Source organism: Saccostrea cucullata, unplaced genomic scaffold (genome assembly GCF_032062105.1).
Source record: "Saccostrea cucullata isolate Sc308-1 unplaced genomic scaffold, CSIRO_AGI_Scuc_v1 ctg1545, whole genome shotgun sequence".
In the NCBI taxonomy this organism is placed as follows: Eukaryota; Metazoa; Mollusca; class Bivalvia; order Ostreida; family Ostreidae; genus Saccostrea; species Saccostrea cuccullata.
This window is the reverse complement of record NW_026918245.1, coordinates 67,593-89,082: the sequence shown is the minus strand read 5'-3', so window position 1 is coordinate 89,082 and position 21,490 is coordinate 67,593. Positions and strand designations below refer to the sequence as shown.

Below are 21,490 nucleotides of genomic sequence, written 5' to 3'. Positions count from 1 at the left end.
TGCTGAATCTGACCTACATTTTCCGGTTGAGTGAACAGGTTAAAGTTTTTGGTGCAGGTTTCATTTCCAAGTAACTATATAATAAGCCCTATGTTGACCAAACTTGCATGGATGATATATCTAAGGATGCATACTACTGGGTTTGCTTCGGATGCTGAATCTGACCTACATTTTCCGGTTGAGTGAACAGGTTAAAGTTTTTGGTGCAGGTTTCATTTCCAAGTAACTATAAGCCCTATGTTGACCAAACTTGCATGGATTATACATATAAAGATGTATACTACCAGGCTTGCTTCGGATGCTGTATCTGACCTACATTTTCCAGTTGAGTGAATAGGTTAAAGTTTTTGGTGCATGATTCATTTCCAAGTAACTATGAGTTCTTTAATGACCAAACTTGCATGGATGATACATATAAGGATGCATACTACCGGGCTTGCTTCGGATGCTGAATCTGACCTACTTTTTGTTGATGAGTGAAAATGTTAGTTTTTGATGCATGTTTCATTCCCAATTAACTATGAGCCCTATAATGAGCAAACTTGCATGGATGATAAATCTTAGGATGCACAATAATGGACTTGCTTCGGATGCTGAATTCGACATACATTTTCAGATAATAGACCAGGTAAAAGTTATGGGTGCAGGTCTATTACCAATAAACTATAAGGCTTATATAATATTGTATAAACCAAACTTGCACAAATGTTGCATCAAGAGATAAAAACTCTCAAATTTGCTTCAGATGCTGAATTTTAATTACATTTTCATGAAGAAGAACTAGTTAAAATTTTTATGTAGTTCTATTTTAAAATCAGATTAAAATTGCTTAAATATTTTTATCGTTGGAATGTACACTTCTTGTTGATTAATTGTGTGGTTTTGCCTTATTTAAAGACAACATTCGTTGAGGTGCGCTCTGTAATCTCTGATTACCTATGTTTAATCTTCAACATAGCTGATCCTTTGTATGTAAGTTTGATGAAAATCTGCCTGGTGGTTATGGAGAAGAAGATTTTTTAGCAACCAGTACTTTTGGTTTTGTTTTCCTGATTATCTCCCCTTGTTTAAGGGTCCCAACCCTTATTTTAGTATAAGTGGTAGCCCTTGGGCCAAGGATACCCTGTGACAAATTTGACACTGATTGGCCAAGGGGTTCTTGAGTTATGGCCCATATTCTAAAAAGTAAACACACACCGCACACCGCACAAATGGCCATAGCATTAGCTTTTTGAGCCTTTGGCTCAGAAGAGCTAAAAATAGCCGATGTTTCTACTTACAATAAACAAGTAATTGCACTTGTGCAGAGACACTGTTGTTGATTTTATTGCTGGCTTTAAGTGTGTAATTCCAAGTATCTGTACATCTGGTCTTATTTATAGTATATTTGGCAGTAGTCACTGACTCTTGTTTATGAACTCTTTCAGATCCTTTGAACCAGGATACATCTGAAGCTGGGTTACTGGAAATGTTCCGAAATAATGTAATCTCCTGACTCTCATTTGCATAAAATGTTGGCCCTTCTAGTACTCTAGGGGGATCTAAAAGAAAAGAAATATCAAATAAGTATCCAACCTTCCAATAAGACTTTTCTTGAATTTTAAAGAGGCTGGGTGGTTGTGGCCATTTTTAGACTATTTTGATCTCCATTAGAAGAAGAGCTCCATATAAGGATATAATAAAATGATCAAATTTTACAATTAAAATTTATGAAATTTTTCTTTGCCAAATGATAGTTGACAGCTTAAGATATCATACCCTAAAATTTAAGTTATATCTGCATGGTGGTTAATAAAAAAATAATTAGTTGACCCCCTAGCCTCCTTAAGGGACCCTCTCAAAAAAAGGTAAAATTACTATAAGATTATATATGAAGTGCCAATTATTCGAACTTTAAAGGAAATTATACAAATACAACAATACACTAATTTTGCTCAAATTGAAATATAATTATGATAAGCAAAACTACAGTAATTTACGGAATATAGGTCGATACTTTTTTTCTCAGAACTGCTGGGGTCGCCCAATATACAGATTTTGACCTGTTTAAGGCTTGAGTTTACGAAAAATGCCCCCAATCAGTAAAATTTACGTCAATTTCAAAGCAAATTTGTGCCAATTTCGAAACTTTTTTGATTATTTACACCAAAAAATTAATGCTCCGGTAAACAATGAAATATTTATTTTATACCTTTCTTACAAAATAAATTCCATTGAATATTCATTGATTACAAAGGAAAAAAACATTGCTTCATCTAGTAAATAATTCCTCAACATATTATCCATTAACATAATGTGGTAGCCATTTTGAAGTTAGGAAGTCGTGATCGTGTACTAAAAGTAACAAGAGGCCCATGGGCCATATCGCTCACCTGAGGACTGTGGCTAAGAAAAAGTAGAAATTGGTTTATAATTGAAAAGTTTAAATCCAAAAGTAGTCCCATGACCAATCATGGCTTTGCTATTCTTGAGATTTTTTAAAGAATTTTCCAATATATTTCTATGTAAAACTTTGGTTGGCTACTGTGGCCCCGCCCTATCCCTGGGGATCATGATTTGAACAAAATGGAATCTACACTACCTGAGGATGCTTCCATAGAAATATGATGAATTATGGCTTTGCTATTCTTGAGAAGAAGATTTTTAAAGAATTTTCCTATATATTTCTATGAAAAACTTTGGTCGGCCATTTTGGCCCCACCCTACCCCCAGGGATTATGATTTGAACAAACTTGAATCAACACTACCTCAGGATGCTTCCCTATAAATATGATGAATTATATGGCTTTGTCATTCTTGAGATAAGATTTTAAAAGAATTTTCCTATATATTTCTATGAAAAAACTTTGGTCAGCCATTTTGGCCCCGCCCTTCCCCTGGGGGTCATGATTTCAGGAAAATTGAATCTACACTACCTGAGGATGCTTCCATAGAAATATGATGAATTATGGCATTGACATTCTTGAGAAGAAGATTTTTAAAGAATTTTTCAATATATTTCTAGGTTAAACTTTGGTCGGCCATTTTGGCCCCGCCCTACCCCCCAGGGTCATGATTTGGTGGTTCATGTAAAAATAAAAGCTTGTTAAAATTTCAATTGATTGTGTTCTTATTCTTCCCTTTATTTTTCACAACTTGAATCTACACTTCCTGAGGATGCTTCCATATAAATATGATGAATTATGGCTTTGCTATTCTTGAGAAGAATATTTTTAAAGAATTTTCCTATATATTTCTATGAAAAACTTTGGTTGGCCATTTTGGCCCGGCCCTACCCCGGGGGGTTATGATTAGAACAAACTTGAATCAACACTACCTCAGGATGCTTCAATATAAATATGATGAATTATGGCTTTGTCATTCTTGAGAAGAAGATTTTTAAAGAAATTTCCTATATATTTCTATGAAAAAACTTTGGTCAGCCATTTTGGCCCTGCCCTACCCCCGGGGGTCATGATTTGAACATGAATCTACACTTCCTGAGGATGCTTCCACAGAAATATTAGAAATATAATGAATTATGACACTGACATTCTTGAGAAGAAAATTTTTAAAGAATTTTCCAATATATTTCTATGTTAAACTTTGGTCGGCCATTTTGGCCCCACCCTACTCCCTGGGGGTCATGATTTGAACAAACTTGAATCTACACTACCTGAGGATGCTTCCATATAAATATGATGAATTATGGCTTTGCTATTCTTGAGAAGAATATTTTTAAAGAATTTTCCTATATATTTCTATGAAAAACTTTGGCTGGCCATTTTGGCCCGGCCCTACCCCGGGGGGTTATGATTAGAACAAACTTGAATCAACACTACCTCAGGATGCTTCAATATAAATATGATGAATTATGGCTTTTTCATTCTTGAGAAGAAGATTTTAAAAGAAATTTCCTATATATTTCGATGAAAAAACTTTGGTCGGCCATTTTGGTCCTGCCCTAGCCCCTGGGGTCACGATTTGAACAAACTTAAATCTACACTACCTGAGGATGCTTCCCCATAAGTTTCATCTTTCCTGGCACAGTGGTTCTTGAGAAGAAGATTTTTAAAACATGCCACCAAATTTTCATTAATTCCCGTGGCCCTTCATTTGAACAAACTTGAACAAACTTGAATCCCCTTCACCTGAGGATGCTTTGTGGCAAGTTTGGTTTAAATTGGCCCAGTGGTTCTTGAGAAGAAGTCGAAAATGTGAAAAGTTTACAGACAGACAGACAGATGGGTGAGCTAAAAACCGCAACTGTATCAAAATTTAAAATACCGAAAATTTCTCACGATCACAACTGAAGTGTTTTTACCATTTATTAGTAGCAATAAATTAAAATAGTATATTAAATATTTTTTTTTATTGTGACAGTCTTATATCCAATTAAATGTAATATGTGTGAAATAAATTGTTGCCAGTCAATGGTTGTTTGCCTATTTTAGCTAATCCCTGGAGAAGGAAAATAAAAATGGTGGCCATCGAAGTCGTCCACCGGTAAATAATGACTGAATAAAATATATTAGAAATGTATCCAAGTTGTTCTGAAATCAGTATTTATTATTCTTTCATCTGAGGTATTTCCCGAATTATAGCTGTATAATAATAACGTATTGATGTGTTATTTATGCCTCTGATTTAACAACAGTGTGAAACTATGGAGGCATTGAACAGGCAAGTTGGAGAAAAATAAGTAGTAACATAATTCAAAGAAGTTTTAACTACATTTTTTAAAAACTTTATTTAAATGCTGTACTCATTAAAATACCTGTTTATTTTCTTGATACATTCATGTCACGGAATAACCCCGGTAATTTGTTTACCTGTTCTTACGAGGGGTGTTAGAAATGTTCGCGGACAAGTTCTATTGTGAGCGCGCTATTTTCACGAAACCAGTCAAACTTTTCAGATAAAATCTTAACCTATTTTCCAATAAATATACAAAACTTTGGTGCTCTCCTGTGCTCATTGAAAAATATACAGCTGTTTTATTTTGATAAATCTTGCTTCACAGAGCATGCTACATTTTGGCACGTTTACATCACACAGACTCTTTATCAAAATTAAAAATTGCACAATTGTAGCGCAAAGAGATTTGTGATATTTTACCTGTCGCAAAAGTATTCTTGAAACATTACTGGGAGAAATTTTGGATCAAATTGGAGAGTATATGACTGTTTTATAGCCATTTATGAATGTTCAACGCATTAAAACACAGCCAAAAATCGGAACGTCATTGAGCGTCATGGAGCACTGCACTACGTAAAAATTATGCATGCAGACTGGAAAATGTCTAAAAAGAGATTAAAATGTGCAAGATACTGCCGGGAATTTCATACAAAGGACAAAAGTTTTCAGATGGTTGTAGCTTTATAAGAATGTAAGGATTAACATTTTGAATGATTAACCCCATCGATACTTCAATACCCCTTTATTGCATGGACGTTGTGCCTTTATGGTTTTGCATAGTTTCCATACCTGATCAATTAACTGCATAGACTTTTTTCCAAAGATCTCACTAATATCCGAATCAGTACAAAAGACATTATAGTAGAAAAGTAACATGTCTTGATATAGATGTTCAAATTTAGAGTAGAAAAATATGGAAAAAATGATAGATTTAATGAAATGCGACAAAGCTTAACGGGTTGAAATCTGGCTGTCACGTCGCCTTACGTCAAGTGATTGCTCCGTGAATCCCATGACCTCATAGTAAAAATCGTTGTAAATTTTCAAGATTGTAGTAAACGGACCTGATTTTTTACATACAAATAAACAAAATGTAGGAATTTATTTAGACATAGGTCATACTTCACAGTACACAATAGATTTTCCGTAATTCAATGTGTTCGCGAACTTTTCTAACAACCCTCGTATACGTTGTACCTGCATAAAAATCTTTAGAAAATGGGAAACAAAGCCTCGTCCTATATAGTAAGTTCGTCCTTTCTTAGGATTTTTCAAAAATTAAGGCTGAAAAATGAGCCTTTCGACCTATATACCCCATCGACCTATAATCCCGAAATTACGGAATTATTTTACATGAAAATAATACTGTAAATCATTTTTATTCCACTGTGTTAAAATTTCACGATTTCTCAAAAACTATCAATCGCATTGGTTTTTATTTCATGCTGCAAGAAATTATTTAAGATTTTGTATAATCATTTAAAAGTTTCTTTAACTAATAATAGGATTCACCATGGGTTTAATTTCGCAGAAATTATAAAACGCTAACATAGTGAAATTAAAACCATCGTGATTACTTGCCAATCTACAGTATGTAAAAAACACATCTTGTTACCAATCGGGTCATCTCAAAATGCCAAAAATTAACAAATTAACACTGTTTTTATTTCGCAGTACAGTTAAGGTTACAATTTACTGAAACAATCTTAGGAAGATAGAACACAACTCATTTCTTAAATGCATGTACTCAGGATAACTTACAGAGCACATTGACAGTTTCAGTGTTATAATTAGTCCCCTCCTTACTCGATCGTAAAAATGTTTATTTTTGTTTCAGCTTGAGGTCCTGTTTCTCTAACTACATGTTTGTGAAATTGCTACTAAAGAATAACTTACAGAGCACATTGACAGTCATGGACTGCCTGCTTGATCCCGTGCCTCCAATGCTGTAACTGTTTTGTGCTGTACAGGTGTAGGTACCGGCACTGCCTCTCTGTATTCTCTGTATCCGTAGTTCAGCACCATTCTGTCTGAATCCAGAGTCACCTGTCTTGGTCCAGTAGACAGTGGTTTGGGAAGGATTTCCATTGGTGACAGAACACGTGACAAATAGGTCATCTCCTTCTATGATGTCTTGATTTGTCAAACTGAACACAGTCGGGGGATCTGTAACACAAAGCTATAAATGAATAAAATGTCAAATATATTGTTGGGTTTAAGAAGTTTGCAAGTGATTCAATGCTGCTTTGTACTATCCATGCAGATATGCCAATTTTGTCAATTAAGGTATGTCACTCGTAAAATTTCTGAAATCAAGGATTTATTGAGAAGTATATTTTGGATAAGTCCTCATAAAGAGTGACTCAAAATTGCAGAGAAAATAAGAGGTCTACGGTACATAGAAGTTGACCTTTTTGCACTTAAAATTTAACTCTTTGGTTAATTACTTAAACCTCAATTATATTTTATCAGGTAACAAGATGTAAATATGATCTCATTTTACGTTAAATATTTTGAATGATATTCAAGGAGTGAATTTAAAAGCTACCCATTTTATACGGTATAAACTGGGTTGGGGCAGTTTACGCTTTATAAACCGCGACCCCCGGGGGTCATGGTTTGAACAAACTTGAATCAACATGACCTGAGAATGCTTCCATATAAATATGACCATTCATGGCTTTGTTATTCTTAAGAAGAAAATTTTTAAAGAATTTTCCTATATATTTCTATGTAAAACTTGGGTCGGCCATTGTGGCCCCGCCCTACCCCCAGGGGTCATGGTTTGGAAAAACTTTAATTTACACCACCTGAGGATGCTTCTATATAAACATGATCAATTACCGCTTTGCTATTCTTGAGAAGAAGATTTTTAAAGAATATCCTATATATTTCTATGTAAAACTTTGGTCGACCATTGTGGGCCCGCCCTACCCCGGGGGTCATGATTTGAACAAACTTGAATCTACACTACCTCAGGATGCTTCCATAGAAATATGATGAATTATGGCTTTGCTATTCTTGAGAAGAAAATTTTTAAAGAATTTCCTATATATTTCTATGTAAAAATTTGGTCGGCCATTTTGGCCCCGCCCTACCCCTGGGGGTCATGATTTGAACAAACTTGAATCTACACTACCCCAGGATGCTTCCACAAAGTTTCTTCTTTCCTGGCACAGGGTTCTTGAGAAGAAGATTTTTAAAACATGCCACCAAATTTTCATTAATTCCTAATTATCTCCCCCTTGAATGAGGGTGTGGCCCTTCATTTGAACAAACTTGAATCCCCTTCACCCAAGGATGCTTTGTGGCAAGTTTGGTTGAAATTGGCCCAGCGTTATTGATAAGTCGAAAATGTGAAAAGTTAACAGACAGACGGACAGACAGACGGATGCTGGACAAAATGTGTGATCAGAAAAGCTCACTTGAGCCTTCGGCTCAGGTGAGCTAAAAATTATGGACTTAGTACCTGAAAGTTTTTGACAATGAAAAGAAAATAAATCTAAAATCTCCGAACCCGTAAATCCAATTTTGTTTTCGCAATCGAATTTCTATATATTACTAGATAAGCCTTTCAATGACATATTCTAAAGTAACAAGAGGCCCAAGGACCTTGAATCGCTCTTCTGATAAATTGTACAATCTATCATTTCTATTTAAAGCCTCTAACACTTATTATCGTAAGACCCAACTTGCATCCACTGACAAAGTTTGATGAAAAAATTAGGTCTTTACAAAAAAACATAAGTAGGTCACAGTGACTTTCTTTAAGTTTGAAGTTTTCTGAGGACTCGAGATGCATTAATAGACAAAGATTGAAGATTCTTAGTGAATAAGTATTTTGATATATTTAAAAGTAGGTCACTGTGACCTACTTTTTTGTCTACATTCTCCGAAAACCCAATGTATCAAATGACCAAGTTTGATGATTCTAAGTCAATAAGTACTTGAGATACTTAAATAAAGCCATAAAATGTGAAAAGTAGGTCACTGTGACCTAATTTTTAGCAGACAATTTTTGAAAACCCAAGATACATCAACTGACAAAGTTTGATGATTCTAAACCAATAAGTACCTGAGATATTCAAAAGTAGGTCACCGTGACCTACTTTTTGGTCGACATTGTCTGAAAACCCGAGATGCATCAACTAACAAAATTTGATTATTCTAAACCTATAAATACCAGAGATACTTAAATAAAGCCATCAAATGTCAAAAGTAGGTCACCGTGAGCTACTTTTTGGATGTCATTCTCTGAAAAGCCACGATGCATAAACTGACAAAGTTTGATGATTCTAAGCCAATAAGTACTGGAGATACTTAAATATAGCCATAAAATGTCAAAAGTAGGTCACTGTGACCTACTTTTGCGTCGTCACTCTCTGAAAACCCAAGATACATCAACTGACAAAGTTTGATGATTCTAAGCCAATTAATACCTAAGATACTTAAATTTAGCCATAAAATGTCAAAAGTAGGTCATCCTGACCTTCATTTTGATTGACGTTTTTTGAAGTACCAAGATACATCTACTGACTAAGTTTGATGATCTTAGGTCTGAAGGTAATCAAAATATGCCTTTTAAACAATTTGAAAACAAATGCTTGCAAAATTCTAAAAGTAGGTCACAATGACCTACATTTTCGTAAATATGTTTTAAGGTCCCAAGATGCATCAACTTACAAGATTTCATGATTCTGACCCTCTCAGTGTCTGAAATAATAAGATTTAATGTTTTAAAAGGATTAGTCCTAAAGTTCAAAAAGTAGGTCATGGTGACCTACTTTTAAGTTGATGTTGTTTAAGGACCCAAGATGCATCAACTGACAAAATTTGATGATCATATGCCTTAAAGTGTTCAAAATATGCCTTTAATTCAATTTGAAAACAAATGCCGGCAAAATTTAAAAAGTAGGTCACAGTGACCTACTTTTTCATATGTATGTTTAAAGGTCCCAAGATGCATCAACTCACAAGATTTGATGATTCTAAACCTCTCAGTGTCTGAAATAATGGGATTAATTGTTATTAAAAATATTAGTCACGGTGACCTACTTTTAAGTTGACGTTGTTTGATGACCCAAAATGCATCAAGTGACAAAGTTTGATGATCATAGGCCTTAAAGTGTCCAAAATATGCCTTCAATTCAATTTGAAACAAGAGATGTTTGTAAAACACTTATGCCCCCCTCCCCCCAAATTGGAATTTTTCCAAGTCCAAGGGGCAAAACTCTGTCAAAAATGGCACGATTGTACCCAAAACAGAACTTGACCTAGATATTCATCTGATAAATCTGTATACTAAATTTCATCTCAGCATGTGCAACGGTTGTGAAGAAAATGAACGGAAACTGCAAATAATTGGAATTTTTCCAAGTCCAAGGGGCATAACTCAAAAATGGTGCAATCATACCTAAAACAGAACTTGACCTAGATATTAATGTGATATATTTGTATACAAAATTTCATTTCAGGAATGAGAGTACCAAATCTCCGGATGAGCACATGGATTTCTTTGTGGTAAATGTAGGGTCACGTACTGAATAGGTCGGCATTACCTGATTGGCTGAAATGAGGTATGTAATGTTTTTCATTTTAAAGTAAAAATATTAATGTTTGAAATAAATGATGGAATGTAGGAATATTACAGAGAATATAGAAATACCAGGGGAGATTAGGAGCGGGGGTTGATTTTTTTTTGCAGAGTGCTATTTACTGCCGATCGATACCTTTAGTTTTAAAGAACTGCAATTTTGACCTATAAACGCCATGGGACCCTATATTTTTTTCTGGATTTTTTATAAGCACTTGGATTAAAGTTTCAAATGATACCAAGGAATTGTCTGAAATTAAATTAGTATAGTAGTGAGAGGACAAAAGTTTTGTATAGAGTTCTATGGGAAAATAATTGGTACTCTTTTCCCTATATTCAGTATGTGCAACGGTTGCAAAGAAAATGAACGGAAACTGCAAATAATTGGAATTTTTCGAAGTCCAAGGGGCATAACTCTGTGAAAAATAGTGCGGTTGTACCCAAACCAGAACTTGACCTAGATATTCATCTGATAAATCTGTATACTAAATTTTATCTCAGTATGTGCAACGGTTGCAAAGAAAATGAACGGAAACTGCAAATAATTGGAATTTTTCGAAGTCCAAGGGGTATAACTCTGTCAAAAATGGCGCGATCGTACCCAAACCAGAAATTGTCCTAGACATTCATGTGAAATATAAATGGGTCATTTTCAAAAAAAGTCCACTTTTTTGTCTTTTGATCAGAAAAATAGGAAAAACATTTTTTAGAGTAAAAGTTTTTTCCCGTTGGTTAATATACATGGTCATACAGCTTATAAGTTATTTTTTGATCATCTCACAGGTGTTTTATAAAAAATATTCTATGCATTCCGAGTAAAATTTAACAGTAAAACCATGTCACATTAACAAAAATTTTATAACATGCTTATTTAAATGATAGGGAAAATATTACCATGTGAAGATATGTACAAATTTTGCACCTCATATTAATTGAATTTATTTACAGATTAATTTAATATGATTGTTTTACTTATGCCGCCCACTAAATACTAGTATTGTGCATTTAACGTTCAGGAAGTGACGTGTCCCTCCAGTTTATGTCATTCCTGTTACCAAAAAGAAAATGTTAAAATAAAAGTTATCTCACTTTCTTACCAACTGTTTTCATGATCCACAATATATCATCATTTTCTGTTGTCTCAAGTTTATGAGCGCCATGATTTGAAAGTGAGTAAAGAAAGGGTTTAAAGGTTGATACGTTTGTCTTATTGGTAGAGTATAATGAAAATATGTCCTATCTGTTACCTTCTTAATATGCAAGTACTCTTTGAATTGTTTATTCTGCTAAAACAATTAGATTAACTAAGACACAAAGAAATTGTTTCAATGTCTCGATGATGCAAAAAGAGTACGTTATACTAACTAATATGTGATTTATATGAGAAACGTCCATCCTGTTACTGTCATTCCTGTTACCATTAATATGGTAACAGTAAGGAAAACTGGACTTCATATCTTGAGATTTAACAATAAAAACAATTACTTTTATTTTTATAAGTAATATAAGTTTAATAGCACATGTTAAAAAACTTCGTAAATCATATTGAAATATGTTAGTGCTTCAAATAGTGCCATCACTACTTAAACATGCACTCTTGTAACAGAATGGACAGAAATTGTAACAGCAGGGACAAATTATCCTGGTATTTATATACCGATTTAAGTTTTATCATTTGTTGTTCTTAAAATTATGAAAAAATTCTTAGTTTTGCAACAGCATAGAGTACCTTTAATAAACAAAAATTGAAGTGATAAATATTTTAATAGCACTTTACAATTAAATTTCGTAACAGGATGGACATAAATGTCTTTTATTGTTTCGAATTTGACAGATTTGACAAAATCATGTTTTTATTCTACATTTATTTCTCTTTTCCTAACCAATAAGGTTAAAAAAAAGTCAATTTTTCTTTAAAATGTAGATTCCATTGTCCATCCTGTTAAACTGTTTTGTCCATCCTGTTACTGTTTCGTCCTTCCTGTTATCCGAGTCCTAACTGTTACCAGTATATTTTCCTAGTTTAAATTGCTTTGGCAGAGCACCTGTTTAAATAACTTTCTGTAACTGTTTATTCTAATCACAAAAATAATGTACAAGAATGTTTTTTTCAACTATAGCATATAAATATTCAGCAATAAGGCTTTTCATGAAGAAAAACCCATAGATTTTGCTTCTGTTTGGTATATGGTAGTTTGACATGCTTTTAAACGCTCATATATTAGATGAATGTCAAACATCTTGGCATTCAATGATATTTTTTTTCATTTTTTGACGATATGCAAAAGATTATTTGATAAAAATTTTGAAATAGAGTTTTACAGCTCTTTTTATGAAAGTAACAGGAAGGACATTAAAATTTAAATGACTAAGATAAAATGTCAATATTTTTTAAAAGAAATATTTTCTTTTATGCAATGCAGTGGATTTTAGGAGTTTATTACTATATCATTCAAATAAAGTTGAAAAAATCATAGTAAAACCACTTTCATTTTTCAAAAATATGTCATTCAAAAAATGGACTTTTTTTGAAAATGACCCATTATATCTGTATACTAAATTTCATCTCAGTATGTGCAACAGTTGTGAAGAAAATGAACACAAACTGCAAATAATTGGAATTTTTCTAAGTCCAAGAGGCATAACTCTGTCAAAAATGGCGCGATCATACCTGAAACATAACTGAACCTAGATATTCATGTGATATATCTGTATACCAAATTTCATTTCAGTATGTGTAACGGTTGCGAAGAAAATGAACGGAAACTAAGTGGACCTACAGACCGACGGACCGACAGACAGCAGCAAAGCAATATGCCCTCCCTTCTTCGAAGGGGGGCATAAAAAGGTGCCCGTAAAATTTAAAAAGTAGGTCACCATGACCTATTTTGATTTAACATGCTGTGAAGTCCTAAGATGCATCAACTTACAAGATTTGATGATCCTAGTCTTTATAGTAAGCAAAATATCAACGTTTTTAATAAGTGTAAATTTTGGTCAACTTTGAAGTGACCTTGAGACCATGCCCTTTGCCCCAGGGTCATGCCTTGAACAATTTTTGATCTCCAACATATCCCAACCCTTGTATGTAAGTTTGGTGAAAATCTGCCTGGTGGTTCTGGAGAAGAAGATTTTTTAGCAACCAGTACATTTGGTTTTATTTTTGTGATTATCTCCCCTTGTTTTAGGGTCTCATCCCTAGTTTTAGTATAAATGGTAGCCCTTGGGCCAAGGATACCCTGTGACAAATTTGACAATAATTGGCCAAGGGGTTCTTGAGTTTTGGCCAATATTCTAAAAAGTTACCGCACACCGCACGACGCACACCGCACAAATGGCCATAGCATTAGCTCTTTGAGCCTTTGGCTCAGAAGAGCTAATAAATATAAGAGAGAAAAAAATCATCTGTTCAAAACAGAAAAGCCATTTGTTATAGATATCAAGTAGTTTAAAATCCAACAACCCCCAAATGTAAACTTTTTAATACTGAAGTGATTTTTGCCTTTTTTTCCCTAGCTAATGTGCTTGGGTGAGTGAAGTGGCAAATGGGCTTCTTGCTTTTCTGCATTATTTCATCTATGTTCATGATGAAGGCATGACTGTATTCAATCATATACAGTAATTTTAAACACGCTTATAACGAATAATTGGGACGGACAAAGAGCTACAGCCACGAAGTGTCAAAATATGCCCTGTCCCCAAAATAAATGAAATTTTACTCTGTGATAAGTTAGACTTTGTGGGTTATAACACAGTTTATTTTTTAGTGATATCTTTTCCAGTATTCTTTTTATAGTCGTTTGAAAATGGTATTGTTTCAAGTAAAATCTACATGTATAACGTCATGACTTTTGACGTTATATATACACATGTATATTGTAACGGCATGACGTTAACGTTATTTGCTTTGATTAAGAAAGTGTCAAATACTGTTATATTGTCCTGTTAAATCAAAAACAACTTTTAAAATGATACATTAAGAGAAAATAGGGGAAAATTAATCACGGTGTAAATATTAGCTGTATCCACAGTATTGATTAATCCGTAAAGTCACGAAAAAGTGAATATTAAGTGTTCATTTTTGGGGGGGGGGGGTTACAGTATAGGCAACACTAGGCTGTTTTAATAGCCGTAGCTACTTGTGTGATCATTCAAAACATGTGGCCAATATGAAATATGCCTTTACATATAAATTTTGATGTCGCAAAGATTCACCAGTTTTGTTAAACATTCGGTAATATTTGGTTTATATAACAATAGTTGTATAAAAATTACACACAATATATTAAAAAAAATAATCAGTAGTTCGTTTGAAACCAAATTTGTGGAGAGGCATGATCTTCGATTTATATTATCTGAATTCAAAACTCAAAAAACATATAAGTTACATTTCTCTTCGTCAGTCTTTGAACATGACGTTAAAAGTAATACAAATACGTCAATTGTGACGTCATAAAGACTGTAATTATTTTAGATGGTAATTGATTTTTTTCAAGATGAATCACTTAAACTTTACTCGATATCATTAAATTACATGTATTAACAGAGGTCTATTTCTATTATCTCCAATTCCACCCCCTTTCAATCGCCTGTTTTCGTTTTAAAGCTGTACACTATCTTCGTTGTAATTAACAAATTAAAAAAATGGACCTTCCCCCCTTTTTCTGGATCCATATCACTGTGAAAACATGGAATATCATAATCACGTCTGCCCTTCGTTATACAAGCAAAATAATATTGTGTGAGTTTGCTGCTAAAATATTAATAAAAAAAATAATGTACGAAATTGAAGGATTTAAACATTAATTGTCTGCAATACCACGAAACAAAATCTTGAACTTGGATGAGTATATTTCAATTTCAAGTTCCTTATAATATTACGAGAGGTGTTACATATTATAGCCGCAATTTACATACGTATATCAGCCATCGATCTATTTTACTTTTAAACAAAATCTTCTGAAATAATTTTATGCAGGTGTAGAAAAGTAAATTTTCATACTGCTTCAAAAGCAAAAATCCTATTAATGATCATAGGGGCTTGTCTTCCGGATTATTAAATGTAAAATAATTTTTTCAAAAATTGAATCTTCTTTAAATACACATAAAAAGGGTTAAAATAAAGATCCTGACACTTTCAGCCAAGAAAAACCACGTTTAAAAAAGACGTACCACACACATATACATAAACTCTATAGCTTTAAAAAGATTCAAATTTTTTAAAAATTTATTTTACATTTAATGATCCGGAAGACAAGCCCCTATGTTAATGATGCTGTGCGTAGCTTCGCACTGAGGACATCGATGTATGTACATGTACATATGTATATTACCGCCAAATGTAAACTTTTTAATACTGAAGTGATTTTTGCCTTTTTTCCCTAGCTAATGTTTTTCCCTAGCTAATGTGCTTGGGTGAGTGAAGTGGCACATGGGCTTCTTGCTTTTCTGTATTATTTCATTTATGTTCATGATGAAGGCATCCGTATTTAATCATATACAGTAATTTAAAACACGATTATAACGAATAATTGGGACAGACAAAGAGCTACAGCCACGAAGTGTCAAAATATGCCCTGTCCCCAAAATAAATGAAATTTTACTCTGTGATAAGTTAGACTTTGTTAAGTGTTCATTTTTGGGGGGGGGGGGGGGGGTTACAGTATAGGCAACACTAGGCTGTTTTAATAGCCGTAGCTACTTGTGTGATCATTCAAAACACAAGGGCCGTTCGTAATTAATATTTCCATGTGTATATAGATGTATTTGTTGCCTATCATGCGTAATTGTATGGACATTTTGTTTAAAATTATCCCTCGGACTTGTTGTACATATGGAAGGATATAATTTTGCCGACGTACCTTCACACTTTTATCATCAAGTGTTATCCCTTCGGTAGAAGCTCTAGGGTAGTGTACATTGCTATGCATACTGGAAATTCATTTGAGCGGTTCTTGAGAAGAAGTAAAATGTGAAAAGTTTACGGACAGACAGACGGACAGACAGACGCCGGACAAAATGTGATCAGAAAAGCTCACTTGAGCCTTCGGATCAGGTGAGCTAAAAAGCAAACAAACAAATTAAATCAACAACAAACCCCCAAATAAACAAAATAAACCCACATAAACTCTTTTCCCATGTTTCGGATTGTTTCCCTCTTCGTCTCAAGACACGGGCTGGAGTCCGCATACAGTTCTTTCCTCCAGAATGGGAGAGTATGGGCATTTTGGTCGTGGTTTGCGACGATGATTGTGTTTCCCATACAAATAAAACCATGGCTTTTTATACAAACTCAACACAGATTCCAGGGTTTTAGTGTCATCTAGGAGGGATCCAAGGTCACTTTTACTTAGTTTAGTATACATGTAGGTATTTAAAACTCCGCAAATTCCAGTCTCTTCATTTAGATCCGCGCATGGATGAATACCAGGTATACAGACAAAGGAGGTAACGTTTATAATTTACCAATTCAACGAATTCCTATCAAATCGTTATCATCTTGGGGATAGAGAGAAAAAATTGAAAATAACACATCCTTACTACCAAGCTAGCATATTTTAAAATTATGATCTATGAAGGCAACGAAATAACATGCACGAGATATTTCTGACATTCTTGGACACCCCATGTATTAAATAACTGCTGTCATTTTATATAATATTTGATACTCCTTTTGATCGGAAACTGGAATATGTAAGTCAGTTCAAGTGTAAATCAAGGCCAGTTATATGTTATGCAGTTAAAGATCTATATTATATTTTTTAACAATAGAGAAGATTAAAGATCACCCTCGCTGTTGTGATATGGAATTAGCTATCGACCATGCAACAATTACAAAATCAATGTTGCTGATCAGCCAGGGATACTTTTACAATTATAGAATAAAGAAAAATAAATTACCCCACCCTGTTGATTTATGTTTGTATTTATGAATGAAAACGCTCCTCTCCTTCAAAAAAAACACTATCGAATAGATTTATTTCACTTCGTCAGTTTTTCACTTGTTAAAATTGATTTTTTGTCGATTGTGTATGTAGGTATAATTTCTCTAGATTTGCCCTTGCATCTACCTCACATATATTACTTTTGAAATATTTGGAAATCCTACGGGTAAATATTAAAAGCACATTGCGTTGGGGGCGTTGCGAAAATATTTATAAATAATGAATTCTAAGACACCCAATACACTGACATATTTCTGTATTTTATATTTGTACGAAATGGAATTACAATTGTTTGAAATATATATTTATGAAAATATCAATACCATTATACATATGTAGATACATCGATGCACTCGGATTTCCTCGGATGACTCGTACCTCGCACACGGAGCGTAGCGGAGTCAGCCGAGGATTGCCGATTGACATCGATGTCCTCAGTGCGACGCTACGCACAGCATTATAAGTAGGATTTTTGCTTTTGAAGCAGTAAATTTAAAATTTACTTTTCTACACCTGCATAAAATTAACTCGGAAGATTTTGTTTAAAAGCAAAATAGATCGATGGCTGATAAACGTAATGTAAATTGCGGCTATAATATGTAATAGTGCTGAATCTACCTCTCGTAATATTATAAAGAACTTGAAATTGACTTATACTCATTTTTTTTCGTGGAATTGCAAACAATTAATATCTAAATCCTTCAATTTCGTACATTATTTCTTTTTTTATTAATATTTTAGCAGCAAGCTAGCACAATATTATTTTGCTTGTAGTACGAAGGGCAGACGTGATTATGATATTCCATGTTTTCACAGTGATGTGGATCCAGAAAAAAAGGGGGGGCCATTCTTTCAATTTGTTAATTAAAACGAAAATAGTGCACAGATTTAAAACGAAAACAGGCGATTGAAAGGGGGTGAAATTGGAGATAATAGAAATAGAGCTCTGTAAATGCATGTAATTTAATGATATTGAGTAAAGTTTAAGTGATTCATCTTGAAAAAAAATCAATTGGCAACTAAAATAATTACAGTCTTTATGACGTCACAATTGACGTATATGTATTACTTTTAACGTCATGTTCAAAGACTGTCGAAGAAAAATTTAACTGATATGTTTTTTGAGTTTTGAATTCAGATAATATAAATCGAAGATCATGCCTCTCCACAAATTTCGTTTCAAACGAACAACTGACTATTTTTTTTAATATATTATGTGTAATTTTTGTACAACTGTTTTTATATAAACCAAATATTACCGAATGTTTAACAAAACTGGTGAATCTTTGCGACATCAAAATTTAAATGTAAAGGCATATTTCATATTGGCCACACGTATGAACAACGATTATATTAAGCGTGTAGATTCGTATCAGCAATATTTATACATATGGTAAGTATGAAAGTTGTTCTTGACTGTGGCCACACTTAATTTTGGGAAAATCTGTCGAAAAATCGGCATTTTTGAACGTTTTTATGAAACCGTCGCATGTTCAAACCACCGCACGTGCCTAACAGCGCATTATTTAATAAAATGAGTTACGTAAGGAAAAGAAGTATGTTGTCCTCTTATAATTAACGTATAATACCGGCCATGAATAGAAACTCGATTTTTGTGAAAAACACAGGGCCAAATATGATAGTTCGTGGCTTTACCTCTTTAGTTTAGTAAACTTTAAAATATTGAATTAAGACACAGGGAATAAAAAACAATTTGCTCGAAGTGTCAATTCGTCATATGCGTGTTTTACTATCCCGTGTTTTTTTCAAAAGTTGACTAAAAGCATATTTAGTAGAATTAACTTAAGTTCTTAGAGTACATAAAAACGATATGCCAAATTTTGCCACATTTCAATTTACAACTCCTTGTCCAAAAAAACAGAACCCTGGCTTTCTAAAAAGAGTCCATTAGGCCAAACAAAAAAATACCTTTGTTTACTGTTACATGCTGAAATAAAATAGGGTTGGTAGGTAGGATTATTTTTTTATTTTACTGAATTTTTTTATACACAAATTCACATGAATTGGTTGAATTACAAAACAGTTTTGCCATTGTACAGTGCCTTACTTTTGTTTGGGCTTGTAATATGGGTGGTGGACAATATAATTTTTCTTGACAACTGCCTTACAACTCAGGAATGTGCAATTAAAAAAAAAACCAAGTACTAGCCCACAGGCTTGTAACAGCAATAAAGTTACTAGCCCAAAGTTAAAAGTGACTAGTCCACATATAGGGGCAAAAAATTGTAAAAACTAATATTGTAAAAAGTTAATTGTTGAGAAAGTCGGGGTCCTAAGCCATTCCTTTTAAAGTTGAAGTCTAAAAATTTTACGAAATTATCTTTTCTTTTCTGAATATATTAAATGCACTAGTCTAGCTTATCTAAAATGAAGCAAAAGTCATTTTATTTTATTTTCAAACCATTAAATACAATTGATATATATTTAAGTTTAAACACATAACACTTAGCTATCAGTTGAATGGGGGATCGTAAATAATTGAAAGAGATATATGCATGAGTTTACCATTAACAGGAATGGAGGAAATTCGGATTAAGAAAAAATCGATCGTTTTTTGAAGTAAATAAGTCAAGTAGTACTGCAAAATGGATAAGATTATAGTGATTTAAGATCAGTAGGAGCATGCTGCCTGGAAAATTTTCATTAATTGGAAATTAAATAGCAAAACAGTGAGTGAAATACCGTTTGTGTTTCTCATGTATTTTTAATTTTGACTATCCCAATAAACAGTAGCACCAGGCGTCAGGCGATGCTATTTGTACATCCCTGCAACTGTCATGCAATGGTAAGCAAATTAAACGAACTTGTTACTGTCTTCCTTGGTAACAAAGTCTTCGGACTATGCACTTCCTCTCTTTTGTGATTGGTAGAAATTGCATGATGAGAAAATTTTCAATTATTTCATTGGTTGAAATGCTGTTCAAGGCAAGGGAGATAACTTTCTGATGATCTGTTTTTCGTACGACTTAACAACTTTGCAAGATTTCCAATCTTAAAAAAATGACAAAACGAACAACAAAATCAGCAGTAATTATATCTTAATAACATAGCAATAAATAAAAAAAGTCTCTTTAATCTCATTATAAAAAAAATTTGATAGTTTTTGCTTGCAGGCTTTACAATTTGTTATTATTCTTTTCCCCTTTCTTGTTTGAAGAGTGAATGGGAATCAGCCGAGGTTTGCCGAAAGCTCTCGGCCAGTCAAAGTTTATGGAGATGACCGAGCGACAACCATGGTAGGGCTAATGCCTGTAAAAAGCTAATTTAGAAATACAAAATCAAAAATTCAAAATAATTATACGGCCTGTTAAGTATAGATCTGTTTACTGTTTAAAATTGTTGCTAAAGACGGTAAGCTTTTTTGAAAAGCTCTACTTGTTGATGTAGAAATTGAACTCACTGGTTGTGTTTCTGTACTTTCAATTTTGATTTCAAAGATGAATGTAAAAGTTAAACTGACTGGCCAGTAACTTCCGGATTTTTACGACAAAAAAAAAAGTTTGGGTCAGCGATTAAAATTAGAGTCGGTCGGGTAACCGTAAACAAACATATTTTTTCGTTACGCCTTATACATCATGTACATGGTAAAGACAGAGTAAAATATCTGAAAAGACATAAATTAAAAACACCTATTTTGAAACGGTCCCTAAATTTTAACCTGTATTATCTAATAGTATGCATATTTCTTAATTGACATACACTTTATCATGTACATGTTTCTGAGTTAATTATGCTCAGAAAACCTTTACCTTATGAAATAATCAGGTTTGCAGAATGAAATTGATTTGTTACACAATTTTAAGGGCGCGGGTCACATAAATCATACTTTGAGACAATCCCTATTATAAGTATTATACGCATATATTTCACATAAATCATACTTTAACACCATCCCTAGAGTTTTAAACAACTTTAAATTATTATTTTTAATTTTTGTAAAATTAAATTGAAGAATAAGAAAATAAAACAAAAGAATATATTTGGCCAATGTATTTTCAAAGAAATTTTCCCCCAAAATATGCCTGTCACCGGACTTTGATATGCCCCCCTAAAAAATTGAGGCCGATGACCTATTAATTTTTTGGCATATTTTGGTGGCAAATTATCTTGTTTACATTATCTTTTAATATGAATAAAAATTCTATTGCAGAATTTTTTTAATTATCACTTTTATACCATAAACTCGCAATTTTCCATTACTTCCTATAGTAATTATCGATTTTCATTACCTAATTTTGAAAAGCTCCCTATGAAA

The 21,490-nt window shown here is 33.3% G+C and overlaps 1 protein-coding gene across 1 annotated transcript in view; it reads right to left on the bottom strand.

The window, feature by feature from the left end:
- Positions 1-21,490, bottom strand: part of LOC134260245 (hemicentin-1-like) — a gene marked incomplete at its 5' end in the record, with an annotated part of 95,849 nt that overhangs the window by 12,846 nt on the left and 61,513 nt on the right. Inside the window, 2 exons of the mRNA XM_062742819.1 lie at positions 1,281-1,541; positions 6,574-6,843. Coding sequence (XP_062598803.1) covers positions 1,281-1,541; positions 6,574-6,843 — 531 coding nt within the window. The remainder of the gene's footprint in view (positions 1-1,280; positions 1,542-6,573; positions 6,844-21,490) is intronic.